We start from the raw sequence: 25,624 nt of genomic DNA, 5'->3' as shown, positions 1-25,624 counted from the left end.
CTTAGATTGCATTTATACCCTAAAGCATTACTGTGGCCCGGGAACACACGTGCTGATTGTCACAGGCCTGGGATACATGCTCCATTGCTGAGAACCAGACCCTGGGCCTGAGAGTGCGGCAGGATGAATGCCCAAGTAACTTTAAGACTGTGGGCAAAGGAAGGTGAAATAACCAGGCCAGCTGATTCACCCCTTACTTCCTATTATATTGATTTCTTATACCTTAAGTATCTCCTCCCAGAGCGTAGTCTCTGAGGTCAGGTAGACCTGGTTCATACCCCAGCTCTACTACTTCCTACCTGTGTCACCTGTGCAAATTAGGTATGCTTTTTAAACCTCAGCTTTTCTTAGTTCTAGGGTTGTTGCAAGTATTAAATAAATGAATGGATAAAGTGCTTACAGAGTGCGATGCCTAAGACGTAGTAGATACTCCATATCACATATTCTGGCTTCCATAGGGTTTGGTTTAACAATATCATTGGCTCTTTCTTCTTTACACCCTTCCAGTTTCATCGTTAATCCTCTGGATCACACGGATGATGACTTTCCTGTGGGAAAATTGCACTCCCTTCCTTGCCAGGATGTGCCCAACCTCTAGCAGTGTGAACTGTAGTTCAACAACCCAGGCTCCTGCAGCACCGCCCCTTAGCCTGCTCTTCACCCCCCCCCCCCAGCCTCTTCCTACAACATTCCTCTGACCCAGGAGCAGAGCCGAGCACCCTCATATGTGTATCGTGCTTGGCTCAGGGTTTTGCAGTTACCAAGTGCGCAGTCAGCAATGGCTATTGCTGCCATTGTCCCCATCCCAGTAGCGATAACTTATTGTAAGTAATGGTACTCTTGTAAGTGCCCTCACCCTCTTGGACTTGACAGTACTGACCTTGCAGGATTTTTGTAGGGCTTAGAGATGGGCTATGTCAAGTTTGTGGCATGCAGTAATAGTAGACCCAGCATGTAGTAGTGATAAGCATTGGCCACAAAAAATGAATGACCCAGAACTGTGACCGCCATCTAGGGAGATGGGAAGTGAGTGCCACCTGTGCCAGAGCTCCAGACCAGCTCAGGTTGAGCTGGGCCGGTTGAGTGTGACTTGCCCAGGTAGAAGGAAGAGGGAAGAATTCTTCAGGCAGGAACAAACGAAGTGAGAACTGGCCAACATAGAATAGCTTTCCGTTCTTCTTTGTCTGGTTTCTCAGTCCTTAAACCTTCACAGGGGACTTTGCCAATAGTCACTCCACCGAGGCAAGAGGCACGTCAGCCTGGCAGTCTGGTGTTTCATTTCTTCTCCAGCCTTGCTCTTCTCTAGGGGAGGGCAGCCTGGAGAACTGGGAGTGTGTGCTCAGAGCTGTGGGCCCTCTGTTGTTCATTTAGAGCAGAGCATGAAAGGTACCAGATACCTTTCCCCTCCCAGGGGGACTGACCTATTTAGCTCTGGGGAAAAGAAGAAACCAACCTCTGTCTTCATTTCTCTTCCAGCCATTTTCTTCCTCAAATGCTAGGAGCTCATTCAAGTGAGCAAGCCTGCCTTAGGGCTCCCTAGAGAAGTCAAGTCCCTTTTTCTTCAGCCTTTTGTACAAGTCTGTGGACGGTGTCCAGGATGGGTTCTGGCCTTTGAGCTCACTGTCCTCCCAAGGCTGAGGGTCAGTCCTCGGGACTCGGCATCTGTCGTCACAGGCTGAGCTGGGTTCCCAGGCCAGGACTTCTGCCACGTGACCTGGCTCAGACCAGACTCTCCAAGAATATCAGCGGCCTGGCCCTGGTTCTCAGGCTGCTAGTTGGGTCGTTTAGGTAAGGTGAACAGGCAGGGATCCTCCAGGGGATTGCGACAGAAGGGCTGCATCCACCAATAGGACCGAGGTCCAACCAAGCCCCCCTACAAGTTGTCATTCCTCTGCCCACCCGAGTCTTCGAATGAGTTTTAATGTGTGTGTGTTTAGCAGTAAGATAGAGAGGGAAATATTATTCCTTATTTCCTGGTGAGATAAAGGGCTTGGCGTCAGAATAAAATGATAACCAGTGCACAGTTGCTTAGTGTGATGTTACCTTCCCAGTTCTTGTGAAGAAAAGGGATAAGAGAATTATCCCCGGTCTGAGATGTGTTCTCGTCCCACTTGCAGGGGAAAACAAAAATTTGCTCAAAGCAGACATGTAGCCTTGCTTTGATGTGCTGAAAACGGAGGGGCACAACCCCTGCAAATAAATAAAAAAAGGCTTAGCCCCAGTGCAGTTAGGAACTGCATTTGGTTGTTAGTCATAGAACAGCCCAATTTCGGATGGTGTGCTCCAATTGGATGTTAGTTTGTTCACAGAACAAGAATCTAGGCTGGCATAGTAGCTCCATGATGCTGTCAGGAGCCCGGCTCTTACTTTCTACCTAGGTTTCAGCAGGTGGCTTTCATTCTCATTTTTGTCACCTTGCTTTCCAGTACAGAGGCTAAATTCCAGGCAGGAGGATGGGAAGGGTTAGCTAAGCCAGCTAAGTGTGCCTTCTTTTAAAGACTTGAAGAAGTCTTCGTATGTCTTATCGGTTAGATCTGTGTTGCATGATCACCCTCAGTTCCAAAGGGAGGTTAGGAAATGTAAGTATTTTGCTGGGTACATTGTTGCTTTGAAAAAATTGGGATAAGGAAGGAGGAGAGAATAGATGTTGGAAATCAACCCATTTGAATTTGAAGGCACACTGTGTGCCATACGTGTGCTGTGCTTATTCTGTGCATTGTCTCCTTTAATCCTCCCAACGACCCAGGAAGGCTGGTGTCCCCATTTTGCAAACGAGGAACTTGAAACCAGAGAGGTCAGGGACTTGCCCAAGGGCACCCAGCTTATATTGGGGTGAAGCCAGCGCTTGAGGCCAGGCCTGACTGGCTTGAAATCCTATGCCCTCTGTGTGTGTTGTGCTCGAGGAGTGACGTATATGGCTCAAATGTCAGGAATGTCACCAAATGTCAGGAATTTCCTGTGTTTTGAACCGTGTCTGGTTCCAGGTGTTTACCGTGATAGCAGTCACCTGCACAGGAAAGGCTGTTTCATCTTACCTAAACAGCTATGCCCTGAACGGCCAGCTTCTCTGAGTGACATGGTCATTGACAGCTGAGGGGTGCTTCATTCTTTCCCATCACTGTGCTAAATCGAGCATTGTAAGTCTATTTGATGACAGGTGTCCTGATTTGAGAAGTCGTGTGTTAAATTTTTGGGAATACAAGGAGACAGGGAGAAAACCAAAAAACGTTTTTGCCTTCAAGCCTATAACTTAGTAAATTCAATGTTTAAGTCAGGTAGGGTGGGGGAGTAGGGAGCATTACCTCCCCTTTCTTACCTGTGGCCATAGTCTGAACATTTTGGGCACAAGGCATCTTCTATTCATCTCAGCAGCCATGGGACTGGGAGTTGTTCATAACCCCAAGTCTTAGGGCCTAGTACGCTGCCAGGCTATCCTTCTTTTAGCTACCCTCTAAAGGTTTGTCTTGCAGTAAATGCTGGTGTTAGTCTGAAGAAAAGGATTTGTCATACCCTATCACATTTACTTTCAGAAAGTACTGACATATACATGGGTGTGTACCCTCATGTGTGCACGTACAGTAAGGACTAAGGCTTTTAGTTATAAGGTTAGGAGAGCCTGGCACACGCCATGATTTGGAGTGAGTTTATGAGAACAGTACTAATGATTAGATTGGGCTTTAGGATCATCTGGCTTTGATGGCAGGAGCTATTTTCTGTATTCCTTCCTTATACCCCCAAGTGCCCATCCCAGTGGGTACATAGATGCTCAGTAAATACATGATAGTTGATCAGGAAAGAATGAGAAATCCACCTTACAGTTGGCGCTGAGACCTTGTACCACAATCCTTCAGTCCTGGAGCGGAAGGAAACCTTTTTCCTTTCAGTTCTAATGTCATACATGTAAGTGGTATATTTGTTTCATAGTCTGGCTTGTATGACAAAGTGCTGTTTATCTTTGGGGTGTGAACAATAACGACGTGCAGTTTCTTAGGCCTCACAATTGGAGTAGCCAGGTGTTAAAGCTTCTTAGCCAGGGCATGACCCAGAGGGCGGCCAGAGCTTTAGGCTTCTAGGCAGCAGCCTTAGCACATCCTCCATGGATGGTTTCCTGAATCTGAGAAATAGTAAAGAAGATACAGGCCAGCTTGGGGTCACACTGGCGTGGTTATGGAGGATTAAAGGAAGAAAGAAAAGACGAGGTTAAAAAACCTTGAGTGTGTACATTGTGGAGCAGAGTTGTCCCTTTATAAATTTCCAGTAAGAATGGCTGTTTCTAAACATGTAGAACCCGGAATATGTCCTATATATTCTTACTGCTGGAGTTTATAGGAATGGAAGGGCCCTCAGACATCACCATCTAAATATGTACTATAAAATGATATAATAGGATTCCTTCCACCATAATAACAGAGACCAAACTCAAACTAGCTTAAATGAGAGAGAATTTATCGGTTCACAACCAAAAAGCCCAGGGATATATCTGGTTGCGGTATGGCTCAATCTAGGAGCTCAGGCTAAATATTTAGGATTCTGTTTCTCTCCATCTCTTTCTCTGCTTTCCTTGGAGTTGGTTTTATTTTCAAATAGCTGCTTTCCCTGTAGTTGTAGCAGCTCAGGACCAATTCCAACCAGTGTCCCAGGGCTGACTCTGATTGGCCTGGGTAAGTTCATGTGTCAACCCCTGAACCAATTGCTGGGACTTTGGAGCCTCAGCTGGGCAGGGACTAGTAGAGTTCAAAGCAGCTTCCAAACCACGTGGACTTGAAAGTGGGGGAGGGTGATCCCCAAACGAAAATTGAAATGCCGTTACCAGAAGGTATAGGGGGTGGGGGTAAAGAAACCCCCTAGTGATGGATAAAAGGAGGTCCAAAGTTTTTTGTTGTTGTTTCCCACAAAGCTTTGGGTTTTTATGGAAAAGTCATGAGCACATGAACAGTGGGATGTGAGATTGCTTTTCTCAGTTCTCCAGGCCCAAGTTAAGGCCAACAGTTAGTATACACTAAGAAGAAGATCCTGTATTAGGGGGGGTATTTTCACTTTTTATTGACATTTTAACTCAATTTGAGCTCCCACACTAGATTGCATTTGCCCTGAATCTGTGCTAATTACTGGTAGCTGAGGTTCCAAGGTTGTTGCAAGGACACCTGGGTCTGGCCACCTAGATGTAAATGCAGCAGCATTTCCATTGTATGCTTCCATGTTGAAATGGAGAACTCTCTGGCTTGTCCAGTTGAGGAGTGATGGATCTCAAGGCCAGGACGTTTTTACCCAGGAGTACAAGTAGACTGGCTGCCCTATCCAAGGATCCCTGGTAATTTTTCTGATCCTTCTGGGATGGAGTGTTTTCCTTTCCCCTGCTTCCCCAGTCTAAAGTCTGCAAAGCTTGTGGAGCCACTGCTGTGTCCCTGGTACCAGGCAGTGGGGATGCAGACATACCTAGGACCCTGACCCAAGGAGGTGGGGAGAAAGACAGCTTACAGTAGGAGATGGGCCATTAAAGAGGACTGGTTCTCTCTACTCCAGAAGCCCTTCCTCTAGCCTCAGTTCACACCCTGACCTCTCACCCCTCCCACCCTCTTCTCCGTTACAGTTTCCAGGCTTGCACGAATGTAGGCCGTGGACATGCACATGAACAGGCAGAAGAGAGTAGTGACTAAACATGTGAGCTCTGCAGTCTGCCTGGGACTAAGCCCTAGCTCCACTCTTTTCTAGCTGTGTGATCTTGGGCGAATCATTTATCTCCCCTGTGTCTGCAGAGAATTGTTGTTAGGTCAGTGTTCTTGTGGGTGCCTATTTGAGCAATTTCCTAATGAGATAGATAAGTGGTCGTATAAAGAGGTTGCTGTGCCTGTTCTCTACTTAACGTCTTGGAGGAATGTTAATTATGCTGCCGTTGTATTGGGGCTGTGCTAGCAGCCAGTGGGAGAGACTGTGGGCTCAGGAGCCTTCAATCCAAGTGGGATAGCCCCAGATAGATAGGGAAAGATATGGGAATGTGTTACGTGTATCATTTATTCACTCAGTAGTGTTTATAGAGCACCTATTCTGTTCTAGTCTCTGCACAGAAGTTCTGGGCATATGATGCTTGGCAAGATGGGCCTCTTGCCTCATGGAACTCATTGTCTACTTGGGCAATTATAGTCCAGTGTGATTAGTGTGACCATGGAGTCAGTTAAGGTTCCTATCTAGACTGGGTGTGTGTGGCTGGGGTGGCTTCTGGGAGGAGGCAACATTTTAGTCAGATCTCAAAGGAGTCGAAGTTTAAGTAGGCAGAGTGAGCGACCAGACATGACAAGGTGACCCAGGCAGAGGGAACAGTCCATGCAAAGGCCTGGAGGTAATTTGAGTGTAAAGTGTGTTCTTTGGGGAGTCTTGGCTGCCGGCTGTGCTGCCTAGTACGGGCTGAATATACGCTGTCATTGCAGGGATATGGAGAAGCTGGAGCGGCAGGCAGTCCCCCAGGTCAACCATGCAGAGTCCTGTCGTGAGTGTGGCCGCGTGGGACCCGGACATGCGCGGGATTGTCCTCATCGCCGCCATGAGGACTCCTTCGGCTTTGAGAGGCGGGAGCAAGAGGAAGAACGGTACCGTTCCCACCCCGCGGAGGGCAAGAGGGACAGGAGCAAGGCCAGGTCCCCGTACTCGCCAGCCGAGGAGGATGCCTTGTTCGTGGATTTGCCTGGTGGCCTGAGAGGTCAGCAGGCACAGCCCCAGAGGGCAGAGAAGAATGGCATCGCATATGGCCCAGGAGAGCAGAATGGGACTGGCGGATACCAGCGGGCCTTTCCTCCCAGGACCAACCATGAAAAGCACAGCCAGAGGAAGAGCAGCCTGGCCCAGGTGGAGCACTGGGCTAAGGCCCAGAAGGGGGACGGCAGGAGGTCAGTAATAGACTCAAGATTGCTGCTACCTATGAGCGCAATAATGAAATGACAGTAGCTGTTCTTTACCTAGCATGCTGGCCTTTAGCTCTTCCTCCATTATCTCAAAAAATCACTTAACAGTCCTGCAAGGAGGGGCAGTAGTCCCAATTTATAGATGAGAAAACTGAGGCTGGGAGAAAAAAAAGGAACCTGCCCAGGGCACACAGATTAAATGGCAAAGCCAGAGTTCAAACCTGGGTCTGTGAGCTTCCTGAGCCCACATGAGGTAGCGTGCCGAGGCTCCTTTGTTCCCCAGGAAGCGTGCTGTGAGACAGCTTCTAGATAGTAACTCTTCTCTTTTTACACGGCTCCTTCTCTGCATCCGGGAAGTATTTGTAGAAAGAAGAGTAAGTACAGACCCATTTGTAACTTTAGGCACATATTGCAGTGCTCAGACAGTGTTTGACGATAGACTTTATCATACCCATTTCTTCAAGAAGCAGTTTTTAATTATTTAGAGTGCACGCATCCTTGCTATTTGTAAAGCACTGTCTATGTTTTATTATAATTTTAGATGAATTAGGACACATTTATGAACGTGAAGAATTCAGAGTCACCCAGCTTCCATTGTCTCCAGAAGCCACTGTTTTTGTCTTCATTGTGAAGACAGTAAATCCCCCTCACTGTCCTCAGGCTTGTAGAACAAACCACCTACTGGAGAGGTGATACCAAGGCCATGGTGCATTCAGAAAGCTCCCCACAGGCTGGAAGGGCCGCGGTGAAAGTGTCAGAGCTCAGACCAAGTCTCCCACAGGCCTGATAGACATGAGCTAAAATGCCACACTTCACTTTCCCTGTTTCTGAGCCTCATACTTTGCACCCTGTTGGCTCTGGAGGCAGCAGTGCTCCTAGGGGAATAGCCTAGGCCTATTTTCCGGTGTGTGGGTCTGGTGTGCATGTGTGGGTTGTGTAACCTCTTTAATCTGGTCCAGTTGGGCAGTGTGAGGGTAGATGGTGGAGAAATCACAGTGGAACCCCCCTAAGCAACTGGTGGACATTGTTGTGGGACAGACACGAGGAGGAAGGCCTTTTGTGTTGTAGCCAAGATACTTTCCCATTCCCACCTGGGAGTGACCAGGTGTCCATTCTGTTTGTTCACATTTTGTGTCTTATTGAAAACAGAAGCTGCTGCTGAAGGACACAGGGGAGGGGAGCTGCTATTCTTGGTGTTGGACTAGGTGGTTTTAAGTGACCTTCCTGCCGAATGAGGCTGGAAAGCTAGGGTTGTATCACGTAGCTCCTCATATTAATGTAAGGAATTTGGATTTTATTTGAAAAAGCAAGGGGGAACCACTGGCAGGTTTTAAGCAGGTAAATGATGTAATGTGATTAATAATTCACAAAGAAGTTAAGTGCCTGGGAGGAGGCTGCTGTTGTGGTCGAGAATGGTGACAATGGATACAGAAAAAAAGATTGGAGGTACACTTTGGAGGCTTAAAAGCAAAGCTTGTCAGTGAATGGGATGCGCAGGATGAGAGAAGGGGAGAAACGAGGATCCCTAGAATTTTAACTTGAATAACTGGGCAGTTCTAATATGGGGAAGGCTTAGAAACAAGTTTGGGGGGGAATCAGGGTTTCTATGTTGGACATATAAGTTTGAGAAACCTCTCACATATCCAAGGGGAGATGTCAGGTAGACAGCTGGGTATGGATGGTGGTGGTGAGGTCTGAGGGCTGTTTGGACGTGCTAATTGGAGGCAATCGGCACAACACTTAGAAGTTAGCAGCGGAAGAGGGATCCTGCAGAGAAGACAGTGTGGTCAAAGGGAAACTCATGCTAAGTTAGCCGTTTCCTCTTACATGTAACTCTTAGGAACTGAAGTCAGTGTGGAGCTGGCTAGGGGACATAAGAGCAGGAGAAACCAGAGGCAGGGGCAAATGGGAAAGGCAGGGGTTTCACCCTCATGAGCCTGTGTTTCCTGATTAGGAGTTTGGATTTAATCCTGAAGGTCTGTGAAGGCCATTGGTGGACTTTCAACAGCAGCCTGGCCTGCCTGGCACTGTCACTGAGAATGGGGGCTCAGAGGGTATTGTCGGGAAGAGGCAGGGGCGCAGAAAGGACTTCCCAAAGCCGTGTGACTGCTATGCAGTTATAGGTTATTCACTGTGAAATGTCTCTACATGACTGTTCCTGGCAGCCCACAAACCCGCATTATCCTGCTATACACAGTGGTCTGTATTTGGGGGTAGGGGTGCACATTGAGGAGCTGAAGGATGAGATGTCAACATCAGGAGATAAGAGGTGCCTGGGAAGGTGCTGGACTGTCCCTAGGATGTGAGGTGGGAATTGCAGCCATTCTTATCTAAGGGGCAAGGTGACATCAGGTCTGCGGATGAAAACAGTTCATTGACCTTGGAGGTCACTGAGCAAGCGGTGAGAGGAGTTTCAGTCTAGTGGCAGAGGCACTTCTCAGTGGGTTGAAAAGCAAAAGCGAGGAATTGAAGGCAGAGCATGGACTACCCTTTGAGAACAGAGCTGTTGGTCTCGGAGTAAGCAGAGTGCTCCATCTCTGATCATTCACTTGTATCTTGAAAGGACTGACAGAGCCTTGCATTCCCAGAGGTTTGTTTTTTTTTCTTTTTTCCTTAAAGATATATTTGAAATCTCTTGCAGTCAAGTAATAAGTCGATCTGGCTGCTCAATAAAGGAACCCCCTCTATTTGAAGATACAGACGATGGATATCTCTGTTTTGTGTATGATTTAGACTTTGCTAATCTCATTAGATGGAGCACGTTGGACATTGGAAGGAGGGTTTTTTTGGGCTGTACTGGGATCTCATATTTGTGGCTTTAGACCATATAAGAAGTTGTTTCTAACTGTTCTTTCAGTACTTGGAGATATATATTTTATTTCACATCATTAAATTCCTTTAGAATGATGGTTTGTGGGGGACAGACTGATGTACCCTTAGAATCAACACATTCTAAGGGATTGTTCTGAAATTCTAGCCTTCTGTCTTTGCCCTGGGGTTTAAATTAATGCACACTTGTAAATTAAGAAGGCATGGGAGAGGTTGGGGGTGGAATCAGGGACTCAAACATCACAGTGAGAAGCAGAGTAGAAAGTGACAGTCCTGCACAATTGATAAGGAAGTTAGGGTGAGGGATATCTGCCGAATAAGTAATTGGTTATAAAATTTGATGCTGTGTTCTGATGTGACCATTCTGTAGTGGCCATATCAGAATATCCTGTTTGGTTTGGTGCCTTTTGGAACAGGGAGGCCCCATAGCCACAGAGCAGGCTGTGAGAGCAAGAGACCTTAAGCACCCCTTTGGCGTGCTAAGGCTGGAGTTGGGGCCAGCAGGTGGATCTGCTGTCAGGAACTAAGCTGCTGGGGGAGCTCCTGCCTGCTCCCAGGGTGATCTTTGTCTGTCTTACAGCCCTACCTACCTCCTGGGTCCTTCCTTTGGAGCCAGGGCTCACCATTGCACTGGGATCTTCGGGGTTGCCTCCAAATGGCCAGCTTTGGAGGGAGTGGCAGGCAGTGCATAGCCAGAGGGCACAGGCTAGCGGACAAGCTAAGGGCTTTGGGGCACTGCCCGGTGGGGGACTGACCATGGGGCATGTAGGTGCACCAGTGGGCTGCAGAGCCAGACCAAAGGGGTGTGGGAGCACAGGTAGGACATGCTTTGCATAGTTTGCATTTTGCTTCAGGAAGGGTGAACAATGGTTAGTAAAGTCATAAGCTCCCCAGGGGAAGGTGCAGCCTAGTTTGTGCTCCTGCCATCTCCGCTGTTAAGAGGATTCAGGCACTGCCTCTTCCTCAGAGACATGGTCCCCTCCGACGCTGGGAAATCAGTAGCAAACCCTGCCACCTGGTGGCAAGGAGACAAGCTAAACAGACACACTAGACACGTCTAGGTTGAAGAGATCTTAACATTGCCTCTTGTAATTGCAAAGGTAACACTAAAAAGAGAGAAGAAAGCTACCATTTTTGAATGGCAACTATTCCTAATCCTTACAACAATCTGTTAAGTGCTTCTTAGTGTCCCCATTTTATAGTAAGGAAAGTGTGGGCGAAAATGATCCCTGAGGACATACAGTTAGGAAGCAATTGAGATGAGTTTTAGAACAATTAGAACAGTTATAATGTTAGCCACCTGAGGTCTTGTTAAAACACAGGTGGCTGCACCCCACCCCCAGAGTGTCTGACTTGCGGGTTGGGGTGGGACCTGATAACCTGCCTGTCTAACATACCTGGTGGTGCTGCTGCTGCTGCTCACAGACCACACTTTGAGTAGCACTGACTTAGAACATTGCCTTGCTCGTAGCCAGCACTATATAGGAGTTTGTTAGATAAAATTGATAGATAAAGGCGGAGTCAGGATTTCAGCCCAGGCCTATCTGATTCTAATGCCTGTTCTCTTTTTACAACATCATGCACCTCTCCGGTTTGACTTTTAAGGCTGCATAAAACTCTGTACTTTGCCCTTGACTGAATTTTTCTTTCACAAAATAAGATGGCTGGTCGGTTGTAGTTTTCACAGTCGCATCCAGCTTTTATGTGCTAGCGTATTTGTATCAAGACTTTTTCAGACTGCAGACAATCTCTCAGATCCCTGCCCTGAAAGGATTTACAGCTTGGCTGGGAAAGAGATGTCTTTAAGTGTGAAAAGGTTATGGCAATATAGGACATCAGAAAAGTTGCCGACCAGACTGTGACTAAGTTAGAGCAGAGCAAGACCCCAAGGGCTGTGACATTGCAGAAGGCCTCTGGAAGAGGCGTGGGACCGTGTCCTGGAGAATGGGTGAGATTGGGGTGAATAGGGCCCCGAGGAGCCCATGTAGGTAGGGTAGGGAAGAACAATATTAAGAGAATGAGGAGAGCTGGGAAGGGAGCACCGCTGGTGAAGTCCCTTCTATGCATCAGGCATGGAGCCTGCATTCTCTCACTTCTTATGGACTCAAGAATAGCCTTATGAGGCAGGTAATTCTGTCCTCATGTTCCAGGTAAGGAAGCTGAGCCTCAGAGCAGTGGGGCACATAGCCAGTGGATGTTAGAGCTAGGATTCAACTCCAGGTCAGACTGCCTCTGCTTTTTCCACTGTGAGAAGATGCCCAGGGGTGTAGGAGGCTGGACAGGATTAGGGTGAGGCTCTCGCTCTCAGGCTCCAGTAAGTACGGGGCTGCCCCTGAGTGGGAGGGCCTCCTTACCTGTTGGGCATGAGATGCCTGGCTCACCCCAGCTCAGTCCTTGCCCCAGTAGGAGCAGTGGAAAGACAGCAGGAGTTGAGGTAGGTCAAGATCAGATGCTAGAGAGCTATGAGGATCTGGTTAAGGGGTTTAGATTTTATTTCATAAGCAGTGGGGAGCCACTGAGGTTTATGAAGCACGGGAGTGATTGGATCTGAGCACTTGACTGTGTGCAGTGTGGAAACTAGTGAGGAAGGTCTCAGAGTTGCTGGGGGGTGGTTGTTAATCAGTATAGCCGCTTCCATTAAGAACCTGCAGTACTTGGTGCTGGGATACCGGGCAGAGGGAAAGTCTTGTAAGCTGGAGAATTGTGAGGTTCCTCCTAGAAATAGGCACACCCATCGGAAGAGCTGACGGGGGTCTAGTGGGAGAGAAGGCAGGATTCATCACGCTGCACTTGGAGCGATGGGCGGGGGCAGCCTGGTAGAGGGTTGACACTCCAAGGCTGACAGAGAAAAGTAGTTTTGGAGTCCTGGATGTCTGCCAAGAGACAAAAGTCTGGGCTGTCTGCTTTGATTGTCCTTTGGGGTTCTTACCAGGCTCACTCATGCCTGGTACATGTCCTTAGCCATGTTTCTAGAAGCCTGGCTGAACCTTGTTGGTCTGGTTGTCTTACCTGCCCTCCTTTCTCTTCAGCCTGCCCCCGGACCAGACCCTTCCTCGCCACGGTCCCAGCCAGTCCCTGTCCTTCCCAGAAAACTACCAGACTCTTCCCAGGAGCACCCGGCACCCCTCGGGGAGCTCCTCGCCACCTCCCCGCAACCTGCCAAGTGACTACAAGTATGCACAGGATCGAGCCAGCCACCTGAAAATGTCAAGTGAGGAGCGCCGGGCACACCGGGATGGCACCGTGTGGCAGCTCTACGAGTGGCAGCAGCGCCAGCAGTTCCGGCATGGCAGCCCCACGGCGCCCATCTCTGCGGGCTCCCCAGAGTTCACCGACCAGGGCCGGAGCAGGAGCATGCTGGAGGTGCCCCGCTCCATCTCGGTGCCTCCGTCTCCCTCGGACATCCCACCCCCGGGACCCCCGAGGGTCTTCCCACCCCGGCGGCCACACACGCCAGCGGAGAGGGTCACTGTGAAGCCACCAGACCAGAGGAGGAGTGTGGACATCTCGCTGGGTGGTTCTCCCAGGAAGGCATGGGGCCATACCACCAAGGTGAGACTCCAGAGTCCTTCCCTGCTGCTGGGGTCCAACATTAGGGCGCTGGGAGCCTCACGTGGTTTGAACACAAATTTGAGCAATTTGCTGTAATTGGTAACACTTAGGCAGTACTTTTAGGTGTCATGTGCAGTGCTAAAGGCTTTACTCTAATTTTTGCAACAGCCCTTAGAAGTAGGTGCTGTTATTTTGCCCATGTCAAAGATGAGAACTCTCATGGCATTAAGAAATGAGTAACTTACATGGGGCCACACATCTAGAAGTCTGCTTCCTTGCAGCTTGGATGGCAGGAAAAGCTGCCAGTGTTCCATTAGTTTAATTATGTATTATAACCCAACTTAAGTTTTAACTTGTCAAGGAGCTTTCATAGTTTGTCATTGCTATAACCTGGTGAGAAAGGGGTATATCCCCATTTTACAGAGGTGAAGCACCTGAGCTAGGCTGCCCTGGCAGTGAGTGGCAGAGGTTCTGGCCCCAGCCCGGCCCCCTTGCCCGGCCCTCAGTGTGACTTCTTGTCTCCCCACCTGCAGAATTCCTCTCACGTGGACCGACGCTCCATGCCTTCCATGGGTTACATGACCCACACTGTTAGTGCTCCCAGTTTACACGGAAAATCGGTAAGTGGGGCTTCATCTTTTCCAGGTAAATGATATAGTACAGCCTGCAAAGGGCTAATCTCATCTGTTTTTCCCCCCTGAGCCAATCACATGTGGTCTGAAGGGCAGTTAGCAACTGCCATTTTAGAGATGAGGAAGTTGAGGCTCAGAGAAATCGAATGACTTGCTCAGCGTCACCCAGCCAGCACTGGGTCCTTCCCAGATCCAACAGAGAGCTTGGGGGGAAGTGAGAGAATGTGGGCTTTTCCTCTCTTTCAGGCAGTGTTTTCCAGCGACTTGCTTTTCTCTCGTTAGCTCCTCTCCTGGTCTTTGCTTTGATTAGTTAACTGCCTTCAAAGTGTGAATCTGGGTGAGGGTGCACTGTTGGCTGCTGTTTTCTGAAAAAAGTACTTCCTACAGCCCCTTTCCTACCAGTGCCTTTATTTGTCCTAATGAGAGAATTAATGCAGTAATTACCTAACGGTGTGACATCAGTGCTGTCCCGACACGGGGCGAAGAGTAATTATAGCGTCGTGCTCCTGCGGTGGCTAATTTCCTCGTGATGTGTCTGCACACCTGCAGCTGGAGGAGCTCTCGCTGCTTGTCACCCGGTTACGGCGGCACCAGGCCAAGTTGGCCAGTGTGCGAAATTTCGCCGTGGGCCAGTTACTGCAGCACCAGCTGACCTTTCCCACCTGCCAGGTCAGCGCCGGCGGGCTCTCGGGGCCGGGGCCACCCCGGGGCGAGGGAGTGATGTGCTGGCCCGCGTTTCCTCGTGCCCACGCTCTAGTCTGTACTTGCTGTCTGGCTCTCTCCCTCGTTGCCCGCCTGTTTGCTTCTGGATGCTACTGCCGGACACTGTGCCGCGGTGGTGGGGCCCCTGCCCGGGCTCGGGGGAGGAGGCTGCATGTGGTGTGAGGGCCATCAACGGTGGCTTCTCTGGCTGTGAGTAGTGACTGGCAGGCTGGTGTGTGGTCATGTCCAAGGGGCTGTGCTGGCTGTCGTCCTTGTTGCCATCTTGGGCACTCCTGGGATGCCAAAAGGTGTGTGTCAGCCTGGAGGGAGAAGACAGAGCAGCCTCTCATCCCTTTTCCCGGTGAACCTCACAGTAACCTGGGAGAGGTTAGGTAGGACAAGAATTATTAGCACACAGCAGACAGCGGATCAAGAAGGGGAAGTGACTTGCCCAGGATCCCTCAGTTATATCCAAAGCCCAGGGCGCGCCTGTCACAGTGTTCTAAACTTTCCAGGACATGGGGCTTTGCAGGCAGGCTCCTGGGGATTGTCCAGGCAGTCGCGCTCCAGCATCTGGAGCAGCTGAAAGAGGGTGCTGGTCCAGATGAGGCTGATCCCTCTGAACTACACAGACATCAGAAGTAGACAGATGAGGGTAACGGGATTGTCACCTTCCTTACTTGTCCTGTTTTAGCTAGACCTAAGGGACTCAGGAAATTTATTTGGAAAGATGAATGTAAGGGAACACTTATAAAAACCCCAAGTTGTGAATTTGGGTGATTTTAAAATAACACTTATTTAATAATAATTTATTAATAACTTAATAATTTAATAGCATTGCTCTGTCCTTACTGCTGTGGAAAGTGTATAGGGACTGGGCTGATTAAGGAACTAGGGGTGGGTAAGGGGACAGTTTAGGGACAGAAATAAGATCTTACAAGCCACTAGTGTCCCTGGCAATGGTCTGTCAGGCCTTCTCATGCTTAAAAGCACTGCCTGAATGTCTCACATTGTTTATTTGTGTGTTTGTTTTACATCAGAGCTATAAATGGACCACCTTCCCAGCCATGCTCACCTCAGCTTGCTGGGAGGCCTCTTGGTCTGCTGAGAAAGTGGTGCCTGGGCTGCTTTTCTTAAGTGTTCAAACCCCCCGCCTTACAGTTAGCTTCCGTGATCAATTCCATGGGAAGCACAAGTTCTAGGAAAGCAGTTTTTTCTCACTTTTCCTAGTAATTATTCTGAAGAACTCGACAGACTGTCAGAGATGATATGAGCTGGTAGGTCTGACACTGGACCTTCCTTAGCTAGCTGCTGCTGTGGCCACACCGGCTCCATGCTGAACAAGGAAGCCAAAACTTCCAGGAAACCCCCAGTGGCTGCTGGTGCTTATTGTTCTGAAACCTGAGGTCACAAGGGGATCTCCCTGGGCCACCGTGGTCATCTCCCTGCCTCTTCCAGGCATTTATCCATACCAGTCATGGGGTCATTGCTTTTGCATGTGAATAACCCAGTGCTAAGGTTTGGTGACAAAATTTGGAGTACTGGTCATCAGTGGGACCCTAGCTCAGCTGTAGCATGTCCTCTTTCAGGTAACTTCTGTGGTTCTGCCTCAGGAGATCACCTCTACCTCAGTTGCATTGCTGTCCTAGCCTTCCAGTGGGATGTGTGCTGTCCCCCTCCTTGCCATCAAACTGTCCCCTCAGCTCATGAGAGGACAAGCTAGCTTTCCTCACAGTGGCCTGCAAGATCCACCATGCTGAAAGCGGGCTCCAAGCTGCACCGAGACATTTGTGCTTCCTCTGTGGCCCTGGATGTGTTGGTCTGCTACGGTCCCTGTCCCCGATGCTGTGCAATGTAAATGATTCATAAAGCCCTGAGTTATGGAAACCCTTGGTGCTCATCACTGGTTTCTCTGTGCTTCATTTGAAGGCTGATGATACCTACCTCCAGCTGAAGAAAGACCTAGAATACCTGGACCTAAAGGTGAGCAACATCAGGGGGTCTCGCTTCCCTTGGACACTCACCTTTCTGAGAGTGTCAGCTCCATTGTAGCCAAGCCCAAACCAAAGTCAGTGCAGGTCTGATCCAATCTGGGTCCCGAATGGAGATGGCTGCTGTCAGAAGAGTTTGATTTCTCACAGCCTCAGATTCTGGGCTCAGTTTCTTGTGAATTCTGCTGGAAGGTCTCTGTCTTATAGAATGAGGCCACGAGATTCGGATCTCTCCTGTCCTTCGTTAGAACCCACAGGTCTTCCAAATAATAACTGGTTGCTTCTTCCAGCCTCTGGTGGGGTGGGGGTGAATTCGGTTCATAGGGCACCACTGATGTGTGCTTTTGGTCACAAGTAGGTTGGTGGATTGTTCATTGCTGGAGAGAAGGTTCCACATAGAATTATGTGGCTCTGAGGGATGCCGTCATCTCCCATCTCCATTTGGGAGATGATCACTGGTGATAAAGCTCCAGGCTCTAAATCAGACTCCGTGGCACAGAGAGCCCGAGAAAGCATGGAATTGAGAGGCATTCTCCCTGAAAGAGCTGCTATTGTTGCATTCACAGGGCTCTCTGAAAGCTCCCACTGTGAAAAGCACTTCTTATGCCTGAGCCATGAAATAGACTGAAGGCATGTGACCTTTAATTAACTGCGGGTGTGAGATGTGGGTGCTGGGCTGTGGGAGGGCACCCAGGTGACTGCCACAGGGGCAAGCCTCCTCCGGTCCATGGTGTACCTGGCTTGAGAGATTTTTAACACAGGGATTGTCATCCAGCCTTGTAAAAGTGGGATACGAACATTAAGCACTATGGTAGCAGATGGGGAGTCTCCCCACACTGAGGCCTGTTTAGAAATCAACTAGTTAACTTCTGTATCTAATGAGCACTTGCTGTGTACCAAGCACCGGAGAAGCCTAAGGGAGGTGCAGGAGTAAAATTGAGGCTGTCTGGGTTGGGGAAAGAAAACATCACCAAATAATAGACTTATTTAGAAAGATCTGGCCCAGTGCTCAGAGCTGAGACAATGAGGATCACTATGGGCTGTAGTGCTGGGAAGGCCTTTGGAGGAGGTGGCATGTGTGTGGAGCCTTGACGAGCCAGAGGGTGTGGGTTGGCTGAGATTAAAGGAAAGGGGATGGAGGGAGCCAAGGAGAGCCAGGGTGAGGGTAGGGGAGGTGGAGGTAGGTCATTCACGTTCCAGCATCTGTCCCAGGCTTCAGGAAGGAAGGTGCAGTGAATAAAAGTCTGACTTGGATTTTGGACATGAGCAAACCAGGGCTCTCTCAAAACCAGGGCATTTTCTAGTTTATCTAGTGTGAGTGAGGATTCTAAATATCGCAGTAATGCCTCAGGGTACAGAGTGTGGGCTAAATGTGCAGCCCAGCCCATCCTCCTGCACCATGATGGAACAGGGTGGGTCCTTCCACCACGCCCATCATCCCCACCTGACCTGGGGACGCCTCCACCAGCCCCCAGCCTCCATCTCCCATGTGTGCTGCCACATCCCTGATCCCAGGCCTTCCTGACCGCCAGTCACCATGCTTTGTTTCTTCTCACCCCTGTTCTGGGGCCATGCAGTGGGCACAGAAGGATTTGTAGAGCATCCATGTACCTCAGCCTGTGGCAGAGGCTTAGCCCAGCACCAGCACAGGTGCACGTTGCAGGAGGAACTTAATAAAGTGCCTGAGCCAGAAGAGTGTGACTATCTGTCTTCTGACTCCTATTTGTATGGGAGAGCTGAAACTCACAGTTGTCCTGGAGGAAAGATCCCGCTCAGGTTTATTTCAAGATAAAGTGAATTTAGAGAGAAACTGAGGCACAGAATAGTAGAGCATAGCCAGAGGTTCCTGTGTGTCCTGACTTGGAACAGAAGCTTAATAACAATAGAGAGTATAATGCATGCTGGCCACTGTGTTTTACTCCTATGAAGTTTGCGAGGCCTGCAGCAGCCCTGGAAGGGAGATGGTGGTGGCATCGTTTTATTGTAGACTGAAGCTCTGAGAGATGAGTGACTTTCTCAAAGCCATATGTAGTTACTGGGAGTCAGTATTTGGGTGTTGCTCTGACCGAAGCTCCTGCTCTTAATCACCTTGCCTCCCAGACGCTCTTAAAATGCTGCTTCTGCTACCATGGGCCCAGAGGAATTAAGTTTTTTATGAACTGAGCTGGGGTCATTATGCCAGGAAATGTGTTTGATGTGATGGAAACCAGGTGTACCCTTGGGGTGTTTCATTTGCTAGGAGCTGTATGTGCCTGGAACGTTAGTAATTGAAAGTTGTCACTGTCATGAAAAACAGCTATGTTGATACCAGACTTTCCCTGGTCTTGTGGCTGTTGCTCCAGTTGCAGGCTCCTCTCAGAGAACTGGTCTCCCAGATAAATGTACCAGCAGCCTGTGTGGGAAGGGATGCTGAGGCTTGTGCTGCATGTGAGTCATCAGTCTGGCATGGCTGCCAGAAAGGCTGGCACCACCTGGCCTGCCTCCAGGGGGCAGGTGCCCAGATTAGGGAGGCAGTGGGCCTGCTCTGCTCTGACCCCACTAGCTACAGCGTTCCAGATGGGTGTCTCATTTCAGGATCCAGACGAGGGAAGGGCTGGAATCAAAGGAGAGGTGCTGAGGACCTGCAAGAACCATGGCTGAGGACTGTATAGGTGGGGTGCTTTTGTTTGCAGGTGTCTGAAATCCACATCAACCCACTAAGCCAAAAAGGGAATATACATTCCAGGGGCTCAGGCCATGTCACTGTTCTGCTTTCCTTAGTGTGCAGGCTGCCTCCACATGGCCAGGGAAGGTGGCCACCTGCAAATTCAGGTTCATTTCCTCCCAGCGTAGCCTCCCTGTAGAGTAAGGAGAGGTCCCTACTGGGAAGGCATGCTGGGCAGAAACAAGAAACATAGCAGCAGCTAGCACAGCCTCAGTGCAGAATGGTCGAGGTAAGGGTGATTCAGGGAAGACATAGAGACAGTTTACAAAGCTCTGAAATATTACCAGGTGCCTTCTGTGGCCCTAACGGGGGATTAGACAAGTGAGGATTAGCTGCAAGTAGAGAGGTTTCAGACTAGTAGGAGAAATACTTTTCTAAAAGGGCCACCACAGGTCATGGTGACTCCCCATCATCACTGGGGTGCAGCTGAGGCCAGAGGAGCACTGGGTGGGATTAGTGACTGGGTTAGGAGCACCCCGAGGCCTACTGGCTCTTGAGATTCTATGACATGGTAGAAAAAGGAGCTGATATTGAGCCCAGCTGGGGCCCCTGAGACGAAGACCTCTGTGAACACAATTGAATGGGCCCTGGGCGTGGAGGTAGTGACAGGCACAGTCCCCACTGTCACCAGCTTGTGAGAGGTTCCTCCTGGGTCCTTGTGGGGAGAGTAAGGAGGTAAGCCTCTCTGGAGAAAGACGGTCCCCCCATCTCCACCAGATTGGCCTAGAGTCCCCCTTGTTTCTGCCCAAAGGCCATGGACTTAAGGATCTAGAGCCAACCATTCCCTCCATCAGCAGACACTCAGCTTCCAGAATCAGCTGGTGGTATTTGCTTCCCCCCATGTTTTGGAGATTTTTCTTCCTGAGATGAGCATTCCTGATGCGGTGCCCAGTGATCCCACAAGGGTGTACTCCACTGTCTCAGAAGAACCTCTGTTTAATGTTCTTTTTGGGAACGATTACTTCTCTGGCGTTTTACTTGGTGCCAGATTGGAAAGGACTCCACACTGATTAAGCATCTATTTCTGCCTGGCAGTTAGGGCACCTGGTGTTCTTACCTCACTTAATCCTCTCAGCATCCTCATGCAATAGGAATTATTATCCCCACCTTACCAATCGGGAACCCAAGTCTCAAGGAGGTAATGGCTGTAAGTCGCAAGGCTGGGATTCGAACCCACTGACTAACTCCACACCTGTCTTCTTTCTTCTGTGTACCATGTACTTCACCCACCCTAAAGGTATATCCGCTGAACTATACTTTTTTTTTTAACCCTCACCCGAGGATATTTTTTCCATTGCTTTTCAGAGAGAGTGGAAGTTGGGTGGGTAGAGAGAGAGAAACATCAATGTGAGAGAGACATATTGATTGGTTGCCTCCTGCTCACACGCCAACCAGAGCCAGGGATTGAGCCTGCAACCGAGGTATGTGCCCTTGGCCAGAATCCAACCCTTCAGTCCCCGGGCGACACTCTAACCACTGAGCCAAACTGGCTAGGGCTGAACTTGCATCGAAGTTCTGCTCTTTAGGACCCTATACCCTGGCTAGGTCCGAGGAGAGGGTGTGGGGGTCTGCTGTTGCTGACAGCTTCAACTGTTTCTATGCAGCTATGAAGCACAGCTGGGATGGGAGGCGGAGGGCAGGGTGTCTGCATACTGCTCAGGTGAGGCCTTTGTAGGTAGAGTAGGTTGCAGTCAACTTCAGAGAGGCTCTTGTCCCTGGTGAGGGACATGTCACCAGTGGCTCCAGATGTCTGGCCTCCAGACCCTTCCTGACTGTTGGAGCCCGAGATCAGGGCTTCTCTGTTTGGGGTCTGTTTCCAAAGTCAGCATCTGGAGCAAAGTTTCTCAAGTTGTGCTCTGGGACACCCTCTGCTTCAGGACCACTGGGGGCTTGGTAAATCACTGCAGGTCTGGGGGGTTCCACTGAATTAGAATCAACTACATTGGAGTCTCTTAGAGTGGGACTCAGGCATCAGTATTTATTAAGGTTCCTGGGTGATTACAGGGCTCAAGCCAGGGTTGAGGTCCAGTGTCTTAGCGGGCGAGGACAGTCTTCCCTCAAAGCGGCTGCAAGCATCGGGATCGTGGGTGAGACATAATTATTTGGATGCAGCACAGGGGTGGAGGCGGGGGTCCGCAGGACTGATGAGGGAGCCTCGCTGAAGTAACGTATGTGACGAGGGAGGGCGGTGGGGAAAGCAGAGTTGCCTCTTGCCTTCCATGGCAGACCCAGCATGAAGTGGGACTGAACTGGGCCCGCTCATGTAACTAGCCTGTGCAGAGACCCTTCAGGCAGGGTGGATTATCCCCCGTTTTACAGACAAGGGAACTGGACTCCAGAAAGGTCCAAGAGCTGGGAAGCCACGCAGGAGGGCTGAGTCCCTGTCACTGACTCACACAGCAGCATCCTCCCTAAGGTTCCCCTTGCCTGTTCTCCAAATTCTGGCTCCTTCAAGTGCTGTTCAGTGTCTCACCTGTTACATTTTGTTGTATTTACCTTTCTGTTTGGAACAGATAAAAAATAATGAACCTTTGATCAACGTGCTTTACAAAGTGCTGAAGAAGTCAGCACGGGGCTGTCGGCCCAGGAGAAGCGTAAGATGATCCGATCTGTGTCTCCAGGCGGGGCCATTCCATTGCTTCTGGCTCAGTGCCGATTCCATCACTTGCTTAACCAGGGGCTCTCCTGACTGCCCCCCCGGCTTCCTGCAAGTCATTTCGGTTTCTTTTCTACTGAAGCTCCCGTCAGCGTTTTGGCTGCTGCACCAGGCTGAGCTTCTCATCCCTGCTGTCCTGTGACTCCATCTTTTGTGCTGCCGTAGGGGTGAGGGTGAGGGTGAGGGTGGGGGGCTTGCCCAGCTTGCTACCAGCTTGTGTCATGTTCCCATTGTTGCTCATCTGCCTCCATGGTGAGGCCCCACCTAGACAGAGACCAGCATGGCCTGGGTAGTTGAGCATGAGTTCCCTGGTCACCTTGGAGGAGCTGGGGTGTCCTCAGATTCCACCGTGGACCTGGGATTAAGGTCGCTCTTTTTCAGGGCAGGGTGTTGGTGTCTGGAGCTGGACTAGAACAAAACGAGGCCTGCCACCTGCCCTTTGACTGATGCAGAAGTACTGCCTGAAACACGGCCAGCTTTTGTCGCATTCCAAGGGAGACTGCAGGGTGGGGAGCAGGTGCCATGTCCAGTCATCCTGAGCCCTGAGAAGAGGTGTCAGGGATGTGGTGGAGGGAGTATGATGTCTGGGTGGCCTCCAGTGCCTTTCTGATGCAGACACTCTTTCAAATGGACAAGTGCCCACTCACTTCCACTTTTTCCGGTGACAGTGATGCTGGGGACCCATAGTTGATGTTTTCAGTTAATTTAAACATAACTAACACAAAGCATGATTTTAAGAGGAAAGTTAGATGTAATACATTACTTGTGGATGTGTCTTAGTAGCCTGGCTCTCTGGAACAGAGCTAAATTCAGAAGTTTAAAGGGCCTCCGGGGCTGTGTAAACATGATCACAAAGCCCCGCTCTAAAGCCTGTGGTCTTTATCCATAGGAGGGGGTCTCGGGCCCTGAGCACAGGCAGCTCCCCTTGTTTTGTTACATTCACAGACTCACTAAGCAAACGTTTCCCGAATGTCCTCAGCATGATGGGCCCTGGCTGGGCTTTGAGGATACAGAGAAAATAGGTCACAGTTAGTGTCACCCTAATTAGGTTAGTATCTAGTGAGGGGAGACAGAGCATTTCATCTGATGTACTAAGGCCCTCAGTTGTGGGAGACACTAGGTGTGGGAGCATCTCCCTTGAAGGGCACCAAACCCAGCTAGAGGGAGGGAGACGGGAAAAGCAGCAAGTATTTCACCTGTGTGGGGTTTCTAATCCTAAGAGACTCAGTCTGAGTTTGAATTCCTAACTCGTAGCACCTTAATTAAGAGCAGCACATTAAAAGGAGACAAGAAAAAGTTACTTCTCTGAAAAGGAGTGCTAATATCCTGAGAGAGAAAGGGAATGTTATGTGTCAATCTAAAATAGAAATGAAAGCACAGAAATTTGGGAGCATTTAATCAAGGGGCAAATAGCCCTAAACACAAGCTTCAAAGAAATTCTATATTACTGATTTTTTATAATGACTGATTCATCCCCCCCAAAAAAGGCTGAATATATATTTATCATTCTGTGAAGGCAGTGAAGGGCATACTTTTAGTAAGCTTTCTACCAAAAAATAGAAAAGATTCGGCTTTCTCAAAATGCTCTTTTTGTGTAGAATTCCTGGTGGTGCTGGATAAACAAGGCATTGCTCAATTAGATTCTCTGCCTTGCTATTTGAATATTGAAAAGATATCATCTGTAAAAAGCTTCAGCAAAATGCGGGGAAGAGTTTTGCTGGGAGGAAAAGTCCCCAAAGCATATCTCACTTTGAAAATCATTTCTTCCTGGGATACCAGCCGAGTGTCAGCCCCTTGGAGGGTAGACCAGCTCGGTGCCCTCTGTATTGATGAAGGTTTCTGGCTCAGAGAAGATTCCTATACTCACCTGCTGGGTTCCCCTGAATTTAAAGGCCCAAGTTCTGCCTGGGAAGTTCAGCTGTGTGTGGTTTACCAGGATTAGTTCCACTGCCTCCCTCTTTCCTTCTGCCCTTACAGAGGCCAGCATTCCTCCTGTTTGTTTGTGTATTGTTGCTGTAGTCAGTATGTTCTGTGACTGTGTGTATACGTATATGTACACATGATCCGTCACTTTGAAGAGCAGAATTTGGCTGGAGATCCATTTTTCCAGGAATTCTATAGCACTGACATACAAGTATTTCCCTTTGACCTACTTGCAATGCAGTGAGCCTTTGCTGAGCACCTTTCAGTGTGCCAGGCCTTATGCTTGGGGCTGACTTTACCAAGATAAATAAGTCAGTGTTCCCTGCCCTCTACTGTGTGACCAAAGGGAGCATGGGAATGGGGTAGGGCGCAGTCTGCAGCCAGACTCAGTCCTCAGGCCAAGGCATGGATGGAGAAGGCATTCTCCTTTGACCTTGACCTTTGCTGCTGATGATTGTCAGGGAGAGGGAGCATAGAACGGTTGGGCATATGGGGGCGGGGCTTGAGTTCTGAGGGAAATGCTTGCCAATATATTTCTGTTTCTGAGTGACACTCATAAACTTACTTGACCTCCCAGATGGAGTAGGGAGAAAGCGAGGGCCATCTCTCCAGCAGCTGTCTGTCCATCCACACTGGGACGCTCTGCATAGTGCACACCACCACCTGTCTTGGCCATGGCTAGCTATACCCTGTGTCCCTAGTCAGATCTGCAAAATGGAGTTCAGCAAGACAGCTCCCCAAGCAGGGCACATTCAACCTGGCTATTCCTGCCCATGGCTTGGCCATGGGGGTGGCCTCCCCTCCCCTGCGCAGCTTTTGGCAAGAAGGAGATTTGGGGGAAATGAAAACATGGGCTAAAGAGTTGGGGTTTAGCTTCGTAGGGGTCAGTTAGAGATGGGCAACATGTTGTCCACGTCGGGTCAAGGGAGAGATGGGAACTGTGAAATTCCACCTACCCATAAGTTTGGGTGATTTTTGTCTACTGCTTTGTGGTTTCTTTTCTTGAGAGGACAGGGTAACTTATAACTTATACAAGTACCGCCCAACCTCAGTTATTCCGGGATCCATTGAAAACCCCAACCAGGAATTATCCAGCTTCCTTCTTCCCTTGGCCAGATTCTTTTCCCAGATAGAGTGAGGAAGGCTGACATCACTCATGGGGCCGTGGACAGCTCAGACACTTCCTTAAACTATGGCTTGACTATGTCCAAGGGATTTGCTTGGCCCTCCTGGTCCACTCACCCCACTGCCCTGGGCAGGGTTCATGGACCTTTGTCACTTGTTTTGACCCCAGGTTCAGTAGCAAAACTCACTCTTATCAGTGACAAATCTTCCAAGATTCATACTGATTTTGAGCAAATATAAGCTGCTACAGTTAATGATGCTGTAACTTGAACTCATCTGCATTTCCTTTAATTTGAGAAATTTACAAGTGCTACTAGAATCCTGAAAAGGTTTCAGTTTTTTCCTAAAATGAAATAGGCATAACAATAAAGCAGGTATTGCCCGCGTTTTTGCCCCTCCTGTGCCGTGACCCTCCTGGCCACTGCCAAGACTTCCATACCCATCCATCGTGGGGCTAACTTTCTTTCCTGAGTTTTGATCCCAAACTTTGTGGTTAAATCTCCTTTAACCTGTTCACCTTGCAGATGACAGGCCGGGACCTCCTCAAGGACCGGAGCCTGAGGCCGGTGAAGATTGCCGAGAGTGACATTGACGTGAGTGAACAGAGTGACAGC

The 25,624-nt window shown here is 49.4% G+C and overlaps 1 protein-coding gene across 1 annotated transcript in view; it reads left to right on the top strand.

Moving 5' to 3' along the window:
- PLEKHA7 (pleckstrin homology domain containing A7) overlaps positions 1-25,624 on the top strand; it is a 75,656-nt gene that overhangs the window by 24,723 nt on the left and 25,309 nt on the right. The window contains exons 7-11 of the mRNA XM_016225165.2: positions 6,426-6,881; positions 12,755-13,277; positions 13,811-13,897; positions 16,541-16,594; positions 25,535-25,603. Of these exons, the coding sequence (XP_016080651.2) occupies positions 6,426-6,881; positions 12,755-13,277; positions 13,811-13,897; positions 16,541-16,594; positions 25,535-25,603 (1,189 nt within the window). The remainder of the gene's footprint in view (positions 1-6,425; positions 6,882-12,754; positions 13,278-13,810; positions 13,898-16,540; positions 16,595-25,534; positions 25,604-25,624) is intronic.

Source organism: Miniopterus natalensis, chromosome 11 (genome assembly GCF_054644295.1).
Source record: "Miniopterus natalensis isolate mMinNat1 chromosome 11, mMinNat1.hap1, whole genome shotgun sequence".
Classification (NCBI taxonomy): Eukaryota; Metazoa; Chordata; class Mammalia; order Chiroptera; family Miniopteridae; genus Miniopterus; species Miniopterus natalensis.
This window is presented reverse-complemented; position numbering and strand designations above follow the sequence as displayed.